Source organism: Galleria mellonella, unplaced genomic scaffold (assembly GCF_026898425.1).
Source record: "Galleria mellonella isolate WM207_F2 unplaced genomic scaffold, CSIRO_AGI_GalMel_v1 utg150, whole genome shotgun sequence".
NCBI lineage: Eukaryota > Metazoa > Arthropoda > Insecta > Lepidoptera > Pyralidae > Galleria > Galleria mellonella.
The window spans coordinates 452,817-468,404 of record NW_026442002.1 but is presented as its reverse complement, the minus strand read 5'-3'; the positions used below and the strand labels follow the sequence as shown (position 1 = coordinate 468,404).

Here is a 15,588-nt window from a genome sequence, read left to right as displayed (position 1 = left end):
GTCAGATCGACCTCCACGTGGTCCCCCCTGGAAATTATCGTGCTGGATTCCAGGCGTATTTATCATGATGGACTAATTGACCTGGGCCTCTAGACAATTGGCAATCGAATTCGATAGAATGAAATAGCAACGCCAGGTGACTCATTCCAACTCATGGACTCGCTAGCGATGTCGATTCAATCGACGAATTCTCTTGCCACATGTCTAGAGGCCCTGCTCTTTTATTTTCACTGGTGTCTCGCCGGTGTATACTGATAGCTCAGGCGAGGTTACCATTCCATTATCATCCATAAAAAAATACTAAAATTAGTGACAAGTCTATCGACAAATGGGATGTCGATACGTTCCCACCACTATAAACACCGGTTCACCTCAGCGCAGTGCAGCAGCTGTCCTACAACATGTGATATGTCGTAATCGAAGCAATCGTCGCCGCGAGGCTGTGCGCGATCAAGGTTGAAATTCGGATAGCTTTAATTTGTAACACTTAGCGAACGGCTTTCTGCGAATATATATACATATATATATATATATATATATATATATATATATATATATATATATATATATATATATATATATATATATATATATATATATATATATATATATATATACATACATAATAAAGTATATATATCAATATATATATATATATATATATATATATATATATATATATATACATACATAATAAAGTATATATATCAATATATATATATATATATATATATATATACTTTATTATGTAGATAGAATGTCTCCATAGAAATGCTTCGAGAAAAATAATAATAATTAAATAATTGATTAATTAATTGTTAATTGTCAAATTGACTCGTGTTTTTATCAGTGTTCTATATACTTACGCACACAATGTATCTTGACGTATTATTTAATAAATAAAATGAGTGTTTACGCATTAAACAAGATGCGGAAATTATAAGACAAAATAAATATAGAAGTTATAAAGGAATCACTGAGTCCTCAGGAATAGCAACGCATGGGTGGTATCACGGGCGAAACAGTATACTCTGTTAAGTCCACGGTACTGCTCACGTCTATAGGCGACGGTTACCACTTTCCATCAGGTGGGCCGTCAGCTTGTTTGCCATTCTAAGTTGTATAAAAAAAAAAGAAAAAAGATGATTCGATTTTTTGCATACCATTCTTGTATCTCTTCATGTAATGTCTTATAACTATAATTTTGTTATGTAAATAAATATAAAAAAAAAACACTAGTGGAACTATAAAAGTGGTATAATTTTGGAGTACGTCGTCTAATCTCTGTAGTATTATATTATCTGTGTCTCTGTCAATGTCGAGTGTAACTGCTGGACCGATTTTGATAAAATATCTACAAGACCAATCTTGTTGTCAGGGGTGTTCTTCTCTAGAAATCTGTCCGATTCTAAAATAAGGGCATACGGGTATGCGACCCCGGCCTCCCGAGCCGCTGCAGTGTCCTCCCCTTTCCTTTCGCACATAAGTCCCTTATTCCTTTCATTCACTAATTTCCTTTCCGCATTTCCAACGTTCCTTTCCTTTTTACCTCAATTCTTTCCTCCATACTGTAGGTGGCGGAAACCACCAACAAATGCATTCGCAAAGAGGGTTGACGTCAGGCAGGCGGCCGGTCGTAAAACTATAAGCCAAATCTTTTTGTAATATGGATAAAAACATATTACGCCGACCGCAAATAATAATTGGGATAAGGGTGGGGAGAGGATGATCTATCAAGAGACCAATCTGTAAACATGTACATTCAGATGAAAAAAAAATCCATTCCATATCGGTTCACAACTGATGTAGTCATTAGACAAACATCACTATATAGTATAAAACAAAGTCGCTGTCGCTGTCTGTCCGTCCCTATGTATGCTTACATCTTTAAAACTACGCAACGGATTTTGAAGCGGTTTTTTTTAATAGATAGAGTGATTCAAGAGGAAGGTTTATATGTATAATACATGCATAATATTGTGGAGGAACACTGATAAATTTAGAGATTACAAATTTTGTAGTAGGTAGGTATATTTAGTAACAGCATTGCACCCGTGCGAAGCCCGGGCGGGTCGCTAGTAAAAAATACAATCGAATCGAGAACCTCTTTTTTTGAAGTTGGTTAAATAAAAGAAAAAGAAACACTAAGAGAGCAGCAGTATCATTTTATTCATACACAAAATCTTATATTTACAATATATACAGAAAAAAAATATAAAAGTGATCATACCATCGATTGCTTGGGCACCTCTGTCCCATTCGTGTTTCAACCGTGAAGCAGTTGTTTGCATGGCTGTGTTTCGGTTTGAAGGGTGCGATATGGCGTGAATTTACTGGGTACAGAGGAATAACATCTGAGTCCTCAGGAAAGTCCTTTATCGCTTCGCCCTCAAAGAGCAAAGCACTGATATTCTGTTGCGGTCAAAGGGAATAGGGTAACGATAAAACAATACTACCAGATTATTTGTACAGTAAACAGAAATAACATGACCACTCGCTGACACCACCATACATACATACATATCTGTCACGCCTGTCTCCCATTACGGTAGGCAGAAACAATGGAACGCCAAATGCTTCGATTCAAACAAACCTCTTTCGCTTCCTCCACACTCATCAATCTTTTCACACACGCTCGCCGGTTACGGGTACTTTTAATTTGGCCCTCGATGAAAATAGGTTAAGTAAATTTGTAACTAACAAAATGGCCGTCATGTTGTCTCAATAAATAAATGTTATTATTATTGTATGCATTATTTATTATTTATTTACATAATTCACGTCATTTCATACATTATATATGTATATCAATATTTACAAACACGTTTGACAATAATTATAAAAAAAAAGCACGCTTATAAAACAATCCGCCATCTTGTTGTCGTGGCCATTTTAAAATGGCGCCATTTTCTCCTTAATGGATGACAATATAACGGTAGCGCTAACGGTATACGCTGGCGGGGCACCAGTGACGGATGATAGGTGAGGATGAAAAGGCAGGTAGGTCAGTTTTTTTTTGATGGGAAATGGTATGGCAACCCCGCCTGCGCTAACGGGATACGCTGGCGGAGCACCAGTGAAGGGTGATAGATGAGAATGAAAACAGGCCAGTTAGCCCATCATGATGAATCCATCAGGAATTAACCATGATAGTTTCCAGGGAGAACTGCGAGGAGGTGGACTTGGTTGGGTATATTGCTAGCAATGGGATTCTCAGTCTCCATTACTAACAATCCCTTTCCCCCCTACAAGGTAGGTCAGTTAGTCCATCGTGATGAATACACTTGGAATTCAGCACAATGGTTTCCAGGGGGAACCGCATGGAGATCGAACTGATAGGGTATAATGCTAGCAATGGGACAAAATCCATTACCCCCCTGCTGCTGGGACTTTTTTATCAATGCGTGATAATGGAGTAGTAACCCCGCCTGCGCTATCAGTATACGCTGTCGGGGCACCAGTGAGGGATAATTGGTGAGAATGAAGTCCGGTCAGTTAGCCCATCGTGACAAATTCATAAAAAAAAAACCCACAATGGTTTCCAGGGGGAACCGCGTGGAACTCGACCTGTTAGGGTACATTGCTAGCAATATGTCTGTCAGACTCCATTGCTAGACTCATCTATCCCTTTTCCCGTGCATTAATGGGACTCTACGGTGTCGAGATAGGACTACATCCTCCGTCGACTCCTGTAAGGTGCTGGCAACTTCAGATGCACTGTCTTGACGTGCACCTTCATTGAATTCGACTGTGAGAAAGATTTCCCGCAGTGTTGGCACTGGTAGGGCTTATCGCCGGTGTGCACCTGTGGGGGAAATAATAAATAAATAAATAAAAATAGCCTTTATTCCTGAAATACAGATTCTTTTTTAAATTGTAAATATGTATAAATAATTAATGTTGACATCAGCAACAGGTTTTCAGGTTGTTCTAGAACATAGGCGTGCTCCATATTTCTTCCATTGGTAACCTTGCAGCTTGTCTCCAGCCTGCTTTACCAGAGGGAGACTTTGTACAAAAGTCGTTTGCTTGGCTACCTCTGTCGCATTCGTGTTTCAACCGTGAAGCAGTTGTGCTTGCATGGCTGTGTTTCGGTTTGAAGGTTGGGATATGGCGTGAATTTACTGGGTACAGAGGAATAACACCCGAGTCCTCAGGAATGGCAACGCATGGGTGGTATCATGGGCGAAACAGTATACTCTGTTATGTCCACGGTACTGCTCATGTCTATAGGCGACGGTTACCACTTTCCATCAGGTGGGCCGTCAGCTTGTTTGCCATTCTAAGTTGTATATATATATTTATAAAAAAAATCCCAAACTCACTCTGTTATGCCTGTTGAGTGCTGCTTTGTGTTTGAACGCCTTCGGGCACACGGCGCACTGGTACGGCCGCTCGTTCGTGTGTGTTCGTATGTGTATCTGTCGACAGATATGGTTAAATTTGTTAAAATTGTAATTTTATAAAAAAACACCGACCAAAATTGTGGCAAAACGATTTATTTGAGATTTTTAAAAACTAAATTAAACTACAGCATGGGGTTAAAAAAACTGTTCATGCATTTTTTTTTCGGTTTTTTAATGGATGAGAATGGAAGATAATTAAGTTTTAAATTAAATTTACTTAAAGTAACATTTAAATAGTAAAATCAAGCTTATAATACAATCAGCCATCTTGTTGTTGTGGCCATTTTAAAATGGCGTAATTTTTTCTTTAATGGATGACAATATAATGGTAGCGCTAACGGTATACGCTGGCGGGGCACCAGTGAGGGACGATACGCGAGGATAAAAAAGCAGATCAGTTAGCCCATCGTGAAGATTTCCACGAGAATTAACCACGATGGTTTCCAAGGGGATCCGCGTGAAGGTCGACCTGATAGGGTACATATGGTAGCAATGAAGCTGTTAGACCCCAATACTAACAATCCCTTTCGTCCCGAAAAGGCAGGTCAGTTAGCCCCTCGTGATGACTACACCTGGAATTCAGCACGATGGTTTCCAAGGGGGACCAGTTGGAACTCAACCTGTCAGCGTATATTGCTGGCAATGGAACTGGTAGCCTGCATTACTAACAACCCCCTCCCCCCAGATTACCAGCCCCATTGCTACCAACATATCCTGTCAGGTCGAGTTCCACGTGGTCCTGAAAAGACGTACGGTGGAGGACGGTCGCTCGTCCAGCTAGTCAGGACGAGACCTTCAGATCAAGAGTGAACCCACCTGCAGACGTTGCTGCACGCTGAACCGCTTGAAGCAATGCGAGCATTCGTACGGCTTCTCGCCCGTGTGTATCCTCTGATGGTACATCAGGGTTGACTTCGACTGTCGACAAATACGCTATATTAATTGAGTTTATATATATTTACAAGAGGGAGACTGCACAAAAGTCGATTGCTTGGGTACCTCTGTCCCATTCGTGTTTCTACCATAATGTCCACGGTACTGCTCACGTCTATAGGCGACGGTTACCACTTTCCATCAGGTGGCCGTCAGCTTGTTTGCCAATCCAAATTGAATTACATATAAGGAATGATAAAATAAAAACTGTAAATCATACGGTTGTCTCCTTTCTTCTTATGCAAATATAATTAGTAAAAAGAGAACGAAAGATACACCATCAGTTGCTATTCTTGTCAATTCATAGCAGGCCAGTGTATAGACAATGTTTGATATGTCAATTATTTGTCAATGACAAATGTTACATTGCTAGATTATATATTGGACACAGTTTATGTGGACAGTACGCGAGCAGGTTGTATCTGAACTTGGTAGGGTTATACGGCCGTATAACATTTTCTGTACACTAGCTTGCTACGAAGAGGGAAACTTTGTACAAAAGTCGATTGCTTGGGTACCTCTGTCACATTCGTGTTTCAACCGTTAAGCAGTAGTGTTTGCATGGCTGTGTTTCGGTTTGAAGGGTGGGATATGGCGTGAATTTACTGGGTACAGAGGAATAACACCCGAGTCCTCGGGAATGGCAACGTATGGGGGGTATCATGGGCGAAACAGTATACTCTGTTATGTCCACGGTACTGCTCATGTCTATAGGTGGCAGTTACCACTTTCCATCAGGTGGGCCGTCAGCTTGTTTGCCATTCTAAGTTGCATGAAAAAAAAATGATTTATAGTTTTTATTTTATCATTCCTTCTACGTAATTCCTTGTCCTTAGGATGGAAGTAGTTGTTCTCTTTCAGACTCCTGCTCAGCTCACCGTGCACTCCTTGCCGCAGACCTCGCAGACGGCGGGGTTGTCGTACGCCTTCGAGGAGGCCGGCTTCGACTTGATGCCGAGGTGCACGCGCTGGTGGTGGAGAGCGTACGAGCGCTCGTTCACGAATGTTCGGTTACACTGCGAACAAACGTTTTTAAGTGCCTTGAAAAAGTGCCTGCTGCTGGAAGTTGATTCCAAAGAGTGGTTGTGCCTTCCACGCACAACCACTCTTTGGAATCAACTTCCAGCAGCAGTATTTCCGAACCGATACGACATCGTAACATTCAAGAAAAGAGTATATTCCTTTTTAAAAGGCCGGCAGCACACCTGCAATGCCGCTGATGTTGCCGTGAGGTGAGCCGCATGCTCGTTTGCCCCCTGTGTTGTAAAAAAAACCGATTGATTTGACTCTTTACGACATTGCAACTCTACTACTCTAAACCTATCTTTTAGGGGGGATAATGGATTGTTAAAAACGGGGATTAGTAGCCCCATTGATAGCAATACACCCTATCAGGTCGACCTCCACGCGGTCCCCCTGAAAACCATCGTGTTGAATTCCAAGTGGATTCCTCACGATGGGCTAACTGACCTGCCTTTTCATCCTCACCTATCATCCCTCACTGGTGCCCCGCCAACGTATACCGTTAGAGCAGAGTTACCATTTCTTTATCATCTATTTAAAAAAAAGTCCTCCCTATAGCGCGCTGAGTAACTTTTTGTTTTTTATACTACTTAGAATGGCAAACAAGCTGACGGTCCATCTGATGGAAAGTGGTGACCGTCGCCTATAGACATGAGCACTACCGTGAACATAACAGAGTATACTGTTTCGCCCATGATACCTCCCATGCGTTGCCATTCCTAAGGACGCTCAAGTGTTATTCCTTTGTACCCTGTAAATTCACACCACATCCCACCATTCAAACCGAAATACAGCCATGCAAACACAGCTGCTTCACGGTTGAAACACGAATGGGACGGAGGTGGCCAAGCAAGCGACTTTTGTACAAAGTCTGCCTCTGGTAAACTTGTAGCGTTTGCATTCGGTTCCGTGAGTCATCAACATTCCCAAATAATACCAAAACCTGGCCATTTACCGGTTCACACTTGGTATGATCCTCCTTGGAGTGCATCTCCCCCACGTGCTCCAGCAACGCATCATCGCTCTCGAAGTTAACGCCGCACTGAGTGCATGGCCTGAAAAAAAAACAATAAAAAAAATACAGTGAACACTCTCTATAAGCAACATTCTTTATATTTTATTTATTCAAGTAGAAGTTAGTAGCTTAAGTAGCTTAGTTAGTAAAAGATATAAGTAAAAATATTTTCCAAACGGTAAAGCATTTTTTCTCAAACATGCTTGAAAATGTGAGCATTATTTTAATCTCAAACATGATTGGAAATGAGAGCACTCATGTGTATAGGCGACGGATACCACTTTCCATCAGGTGGGCCGTCAGCTTGTTTGCCATTCTAAGTTGTATAAAGTGTTTTCTAGAATTAAGACTATTTGTTAAACTATGAATCTAAAATTTTTTAAATTTGTCCACATTGAAAGGTACTCCTTTAAAAAAAAAATGTACTAAAGTGCCTTGGCAAGTGGCATTAAAAATTCGCGTATTTAATCAGGATTGACCCCCCATGCTTTGCCATTCCTGAGGACTCAGATGTTATTCCTCTGTACCCAGTAAATTCACGCCATATCCCACCCTTCAAACCGAAACACAGCCATGCAAACACAACTGCTTCACGGTTGAAACACGAATGGGACAGAGGTGGCCAAGCAAACGACTTTTGTACAGTCTCTAACGACACCCACGGGAAAGGAAGGGGTGGCTTATTCTATACCGGGATCAAATGGGACAGAACGGATATTGGATCATACTGACATCAAATTAGGATCGCATATTCCGTTCTCAGTGACGTCCGTGTGCCGATTCAAAGCTTCCACTGAAACGAATTGTACCCCGCACAGCGCGCAGACAGCTGCCTCGTCCGTTAAACACTGGAAAACAAGAGAAATACCTTTAAGACACCTAGAACAGCTTAGAAACTGACGCCCAGCCTGATGGAAAGTAGTAACTGTCGCCTGACATCAACAGCTTTCGGTCGAGAATTGTTCGGATTGACACCTGCTGCTGATTTTCACCATCGTACAACCCGCCATAAACTAAAATTTCATCCCAACCATCTGGACGAGTGGCGGTCCTCCACCGTGCGTTTTTCAAGGCACTTTCTCCCATACACAACCACTCTTTGGAATCAACTTCCAGCAGCAGTATTTCCGAACCGATACGACAACATAACCTTCAAGGAAAGAGCATATTCCTTTTTAAAAGGCCGGCAGCACACCTGCAATGCCTTTGGTGTTGCGGGTGATCATGGGCATGATATGCATTACTAATAATCCCTTTCCCCCCTATATGTACACATTAGTATCTATATAATAGTGCGCCACCTACTCTTTGTCTTTTTCTCAATGTCCTCTACCCAAAGGGTGTCTGGAAGAGATTGCTTAGCGATAAGGCCGCCTTTTGTATCACTTCCCATTAATATTTACTGTATTTACTATTTATTTATTTATTTTACACTTTATTGCTAGTGTAAATAAAATAAATTCCACAATTCTTTTTTCTATTGATTGGGTCATTACCTTGACATCTCTATGGGACTTCTTGTGGTGCATCCTCAGCCCATTCTCTCCAATGAATGACTCTCCGCAAATATCGCAGACGTGCTCCGACGGATGCTGCAGCCTCACGTGGGTCAAATGGCTTGTTGATTTTCTGCAATAGACATTTTTTTTTATGCAACTTAGAATGGCAAACAAGCTGACGGCCCACCTGATGGAAAGTGGTAACCGTCGCCTATAGACATGAGCAGTACCGTGGACATAACAGAGTATACTGTTTCGCCCATGATACCCCCCCCCCCCCCCCATACGTTGCCATTCCTGAGGACTCGGTCGTTATTCCTCTGTACCCTGTAAATTTACTGCCATATCCTACCCTTCAAACCGAAACACAGCCATGCAAACACAACTGCTTCACCGAGTTAATTAGGTGAGAAACTTAAAAAAAATACAACCTAATTGAGAAACTACTTCTTTCTGAAGTTGGTTAAAAGAAAAACAATGAATGTAAATGAGATACTCACGAGAATTTGGCGCCGCATACTTTGCATTCATAATGGTGGCCTTTGTGCCAATTGGAATGCTCTTTTGCCTTGTACCTGCAATGAATTCCATTCCCAATTACATTTAGTCACACAGGCCTCCCTCTATTGGGCGGTTATGCCAATAGTTGCCACGGTCGGCAGACGGGTTGGCACGTAGGCTTTGGAGATGTTTAAAGAGGGACGCTGCTGAACATCCCTCGTCGTCCCTTAGTCGCCTCTTACGACACCCACGGAAAAGGAAGGGGTGGCCTATTCTATGCCGAGGACCGACACAGCTGGGTCAATTTATACAATAATTGAAATAAAAAATAAAAAATTGAATTAAATATCCAATAATGTTGGATTTTTGCACCCTATATGTTATGCTTTATATACAAACTCTACAGACACTTTCGGGTTCTCAAAGTTGACTGGAAGAGATCCCTTCAAGGGACAAATCCGTCTGTGTACATTTTTGTTATAACCTAATATTATTTTTTATACAACTTAGAATGTCAAACAAGCTGACGGCCCACCTGATGGAAAGTGGTAACCGTCGCCTATAAACATGAGCAGTACCATGGACATAACAGAGTATACTGTTTCGCCCACGATACCCCCCATGCGTTGTCATTCCTGAGGACTCACGTGTTATTCCTCTGTACCCTGTAAATTCACGCCATATCCCACCCTTCAAACCGAAACACAGCCATGCAAACACAGCTGCTTCACGGTTGAAACACGAATGGGACAGAGGTGGCCAAGCAAACGACTTTTGTACAAAGTCTCCCTCCGGTAACCTAATATCTATACTACAAGTGAATGTACAAAGAGCATATAAATTAATTAATTAAACAATACCAGCTTGAACCCATCGACTCTGTGCAACGACGAGCTATGAGAATTGTCGATGATCCCAGGCTTGCAAGCGGTATCGAACCCTTAAGTCTTAGGAGAGATTTTACCTCACTCTGCGTGTTCTACCGCTTATACAACAGACTGTGCTCAGAGGAATTGTTCAATATGATACCCACAGCCACTTTCTACCATCGTACGGCTCGCCATCGACAGGGAGTTCATCCTCATGTCCTACAGCCTCAATGGTCGCGTACTGCGCGGATTCAGAGATGTTTCCTCCCACGAACACTCAGGTTATGGAATGAGCTCCCTGCCGAGGTTTTCCCAAGAGACTACAGCATGGGGTTCTTCAAAAGGGGTATAAAGAGGTTTCTTCAGGGTCGGCAACGCGCGCGTAATACCTCTGGTATTGCAGGCGTTCGTAGGCTACGGTAACCACTTACTATCAGGTGGGCCGTACGCTTGTTTGCCACCTTGGTGGTATAAAAAAAAAAAACAGTACGGGGTTCTTCAAAAGAGCGCAAACAGGTATCTTCAGGGTCTGCAACGTGCGCGTAATACCTCTGGTATTGCAGGCGTTCGTAGGCTACGGTAACCACTTACCATCAGATGGGACCGTATGCTAGTTTGCCACCGCAGTGGTATAAAAAAAAAAATTAAATTACTTACGCAGTGTTCGACACATAGTTGCACAGTTTGCATACATATTTGATCTGGTGCGACTGCTTCGAATGACCCCTCAGGGTTCGTAAGTTCGGCCACCTCGTTAAACATATGTCGCATTCGAAGCTGCCGCTCGACTGGTGAATAAAAAAAAAACCATTTACTAAACTAAACAGCAGTGTTTCCGAACCGATACGACAACGTAACCTTCAAGAAAAGAGCATATTCCTCTTTAAAAGGCCGGCAGCACACCTGCAATGTCGGAGGTCGACGGTTAATATAGAAGGTGGGGGGAAAGGGATTGTTAGTAATGGAGACTGAGAATCCCATTGCTAGCAATATACCCAACCAGGTCGACCTCCTCGCTGTTCCCCCTGGAAACTATCATGGTTAATTCCTGATGAATTCGTCATGATGGGCTCACTGGCCTGTTTTCATTCTCATCTATCACCCTTCAGCCCCGCCAGCGTATCCCGTTAGCACAAGCGGGGTTACAATACCATTTTCACTCATTGGAAAAAAAAATACATTGTGCGGTTTCAAAACGGTGTAATCTGCCGTCTGATTCAGACTAAGAACAAGGAATTACATAGAAGGAATGATAAAACAAAAACTGTAAATCATATGGTCGCCTCCTTTCTTCTTATGCAAATATAATTAGTAAAAAGAGAACGAGAGATACACCGTCAGTTGCTATTCTTGTCAATTCATAGCAGGCTAGTGTATAGACAATGTTTGATATGTCAATTATTTGTCAATGACAAATGTTACATTACTAGATTATATATTGGACACAGTTTATGTAGAAAGTATGCGAGCAGGTTGCATCTGAACTTGGTAGGGTTATACGGCCGTATAACATTTTCTGTACACTAGCCTGCTATGAAGAGAGAGACTTTGTACAAAAGTCGATTGCTTGGGTACCCCTATTAATTCGTGTTTCTACCGTGAAGCAGTTGTTTGCATGGCTGTGTTTCGGTTTGAAGGGTGGGATATGGCGTGAATTTACAGGGTACAGAGGAATAACACCCGAGTCCTGAGGAATGGCAACGCATGGGGGGTATCATGGGCGGAACAGTGTACTCTGTTATGTCCATGGTACTGCTCATGTATATAGGCGACGGTTACCACTGTCCATCAGGTGGGCCATCAGCTTGTTTGCCATTCTAAGTTGTATAAAAAAATAAAAAAAATTAATTGACAATTTTATCACTCCTATGTAATTCCTTCTTCTTAGAATTCGAACCATTCATCCGAATCAGCTGTTCTTGTTTTACCCAACCTATCCATCCTATCCCTTCCATCCTGTACAAACTCACCGGATGGTGACGGATCATGTGGTTCCTATACGTGGTCTCCACCATAAACCCTTTAAAGCATAAATCACATTTGTAACTAGATTTAATATAGTTCGAGGAACTCTTCCTCGACTGCACTTCTTCTATTTGCTGTTCCTTGGTCAGGAATATCACGTCTATATCGTCGCCGTATGTCACATTTATGAATACGTTCTCGACCAAATCGCCGTCGGCTTTAAGGTCGCTTTTTGCATCGCCCTCAACTGATTTCTCATAGTAGGGTTCCTCTTTGTACTCTATCTCTACCTCATTGACAAAGTCTATTTCACTATCGTTGACCTCTTCCTTTACTATGATATCAACGTAGTCTATGGTCTCTGGCGCCGTTTTAGTGTATGAGGTGACCAGTTTGTATTTATTTAGATCTAAACAGCGTATTCTGTCTGTGGTGACCTGGAAAGATTAATTCCAATTTAAGATAGAAGTTTTTCATAATGGCAAGAATATAGAAAGGTAACCCTGGCTGCGCTATCAGTATACACTTTTAACTATATATATATATATATATATATATATATAAGTATTATTTATGTATGTAGTACCTCTGTCCCATTCGTGTTTCAGCCGGGAAGCAGTTGTGTTTGCATGGCTGTGTTTCGGTTTGAAGGGTGGGATATGGCGTGAATTTACTGGGTACAGAGGAATAACACCCGAGTCCTCAGGAATGGCAACGCATGGGGGGTATCATGGGCGAAACAGTATACTCTGTTATGTCCATGGTACTGCTCATGTCTATAGGCGACGGTTACCACTTTCCATCAGATGGGCCGTCAGCTTGTTTGTCATTCTTAGTTGTATAAAAAAAAAAACTTCCACGTGGTTCCCCCTGGAAACCATCGCGTTAATTCTAGTGGAATTCGTCACGATGGGCTAAATGACCTACTTTCACCGTCACCTATTAGATAATAGGCGGGGAACCAGTAAGAGATGTTACTGGTGCCCCGCCAGTGTATACTGATAGCATAGGTGGGGTTACAGTTCCATTTTCATCCATTAAAACACTCACCTCATCCTGATTGGAGAGCAGCTTCAGAAGTTTGTTCGCCTTCTGACAGTTGGCCCTGAAGGAGTTGTACTTGAGCAGCATGGTGCTGCAGTAGCTGCATGTGTACTGCGGTAGCCCGTCCGTCGATGACATCTGTAATTGTACAGGCAGTAATCTGCAGTGAGTTTTTTGTAAATATAGACTACAATAATGTGATACATAGATAGATAGTGTAACAAAAAGGACACAGGAAAAAGATGTGATAAAAAGGATAGAGAAAAAAGATAGTAGGACAAAAGGGATAGATTAACAAGGTAATGTGACATAAGGGATAGAGGAAAAAGGTAATATGACAAAAGGGATAGATTAAAAAGGTAATATGACAAAAGGGATAGATTAAAAAGGTAATATGACAAAAGGGATAGATTAAAAAGGTAATATGACAAAAGGGATAGATTAAAAAGATAATGTGACAAAAGGGATGAAGTAAAAAGGTAATCTGACAAAAGGGATAGAGTAAAAAGATAATGTGACACAAGGAATAGAGAAAAAGGTAGCATGTTAAAAGGAAAAAGGTAATATGACAAAAGGGATAGATTAAAAAGGTAATATGACAAAAGGGATAGATTAAAAAGGTAATATGACAAAAGGGATAGATTAAAAAGGTAATATGACAAAAGGGATAGATTAAAAAGATAATGTGACACAAGAAATAGAGAAAAAGGTAGCATGTTAAAAGGAATAAAGAAAAAAGGTAATATGACAGAAGGAAGAGAGAAGAGAGCGCAATAAAAACAGTAGAGAAGAAAGATAAAGTGGCAAAAAGAATAGAGGAAAACAAATGGTAATGTGACAAAAGGGATAGAGGAAAAAGATAGATGTTATTGTTACTGAAGTATACCAATAACATCATTATTAATTAAAAAAAAATTTAAGATTTACTTTTCAAAAGTGTCTACGAGTGATATAAATTCTTCCTTCTTTTTCCATGGGTGCTGTACTCGTAATAGGCAATTAAGGGGACTTGAGGGTTGAGGGATGGCCAACAGTGGTTCCTCTTAAAACATAACCAAAACCTAACACTTTTGGGGGGAAAGGGATTGTTAGTAATGGAGACTGAGAATCCCATTGCTAGCAATATACCCAACCAGGTCCACCTTTTCGTGGTTCTCCCTGGCAACTATCATGGTTAATTCCTGATGAATTCATCATGATGGGCTAACTGGTCTGTTTTCATTCTCATCTATTACCCTTCACAGGCGGGGTTACTATACCATTATCACCCATTAAAATAAAAAAAAACCAAAACCTAACTTTAGTTGCCAACCTGCCTGCCAAGTGTGGCACTTACTGGCCAACCTTCCACTTATAGGGGGAGGTCTATGTCTAGCAGTGGACCATTACTGGCCGATGTAATGATTATTAGTAACATAAATAATAAATATGTAAGTTGATCGTCTAGTGCTTCTTTTTTTAATGGATTATATTTTTTTTAATGGATGATAAGGGAATGGTAAACCCGCTTGGGCTATCGGTATACTTTGGCGGGGCACCAGTGAAGGATGATAGGTGAAAATGAAAAGGCAGGTCAGTTAGTCCATCGTGGTGAATACATTTGGAATTCAGCACGATGGTTTCTAGGGGGAACTACATGGAGGTCGACCTGACAGGGTATATTGCTAGCAATGGGATTCTCATGGGACTCTCAATGGGACTGGTAGTCCGCATTACTAACAATCCCCTCCTCACGTCGTCTACTGCTTATAGTACAGGCTCTGCTTAGTTTAGGGCTAGATGGCGTTGCGTGGTGTACAGGCCTATTTATTTATTTTGATTATATTAAATAGTATATTTTTTTAAAGTAACCTATCTAACTACGATTGTTTAATATACATACTGAACCTAATTACTTTTTTAATCTATATAGGTTATAAGGCGACTAAGTATTATTGTTTTTATTTTTAAAATAGAGTAAACAATGCAAAAGCATACCTTTAGACCTGATACATTTTCGTAAGCCGCCACAAGTAGATTTTCAAACATATTAAATAATTTAGTGTCCGTTGATAAGCAGACGCGGCACGCTTCTATGTCCTCCATTTTTATAATTATTCTCTTTCAAAACTCAAAACAAATTAGATTTTCAATCACACCGCGCGTAGTAAACAGTAAACACAGATCAATTTGGAGTTATATATCTTCTATTAAAAACAATCGCTTTCTATTCTAAAATTGGTACTCTGTGCGTGTTGCATCTGAGATTCTGAATGACAATATGGCGCCTACAGAACTGCCTTCAAAAAGCGGAACACAGACAGCGCCACTCAGCGGACAAATTTTAATAGTTA

At 41.0% G+C, this 15,588-nt stretch overlaps 1 protein-coding gene across 1 annotated transcript; it reads right to left on the bottom strand.

The window, feature by feature from the left end:
- Positions 1-2,150: 2,150 nt before the first annotated feature.
- On the bottom strand, positions 2,151-15,527 carry LOC116413055 (zinc finger protein ZFP2-like). Its single transcript, XM_052892235.1, has 12 exons — positions 15,233-15,527; positions 13,262-13,393; positions 12,217-12,648; positions 10,904-11,034; positions 9,377-9,451; positions 8,874-9,006; positions 8,110-8,225; positions 7,318-7,417; positions 6,218-6,355; positions 5,223-5,324; positions 4,326-4,421; positions 2,151-3,805 (listed from the first exon to the last, which is right to left on the bottom strand). Exons 1-12 carry the CDS (start codon positions 15,338-15,340, stop codon positions 3,671-3,673), a joined length of 1,698 nt encoding a protein of 565 aa, XP_052748195.1. The 5' UTR covers positions 15,341-15,527; the 3' UTR covers positions 2,151-3,670.
- Positions 15,528-15,588: the final 61 nt, after the last annotated feature.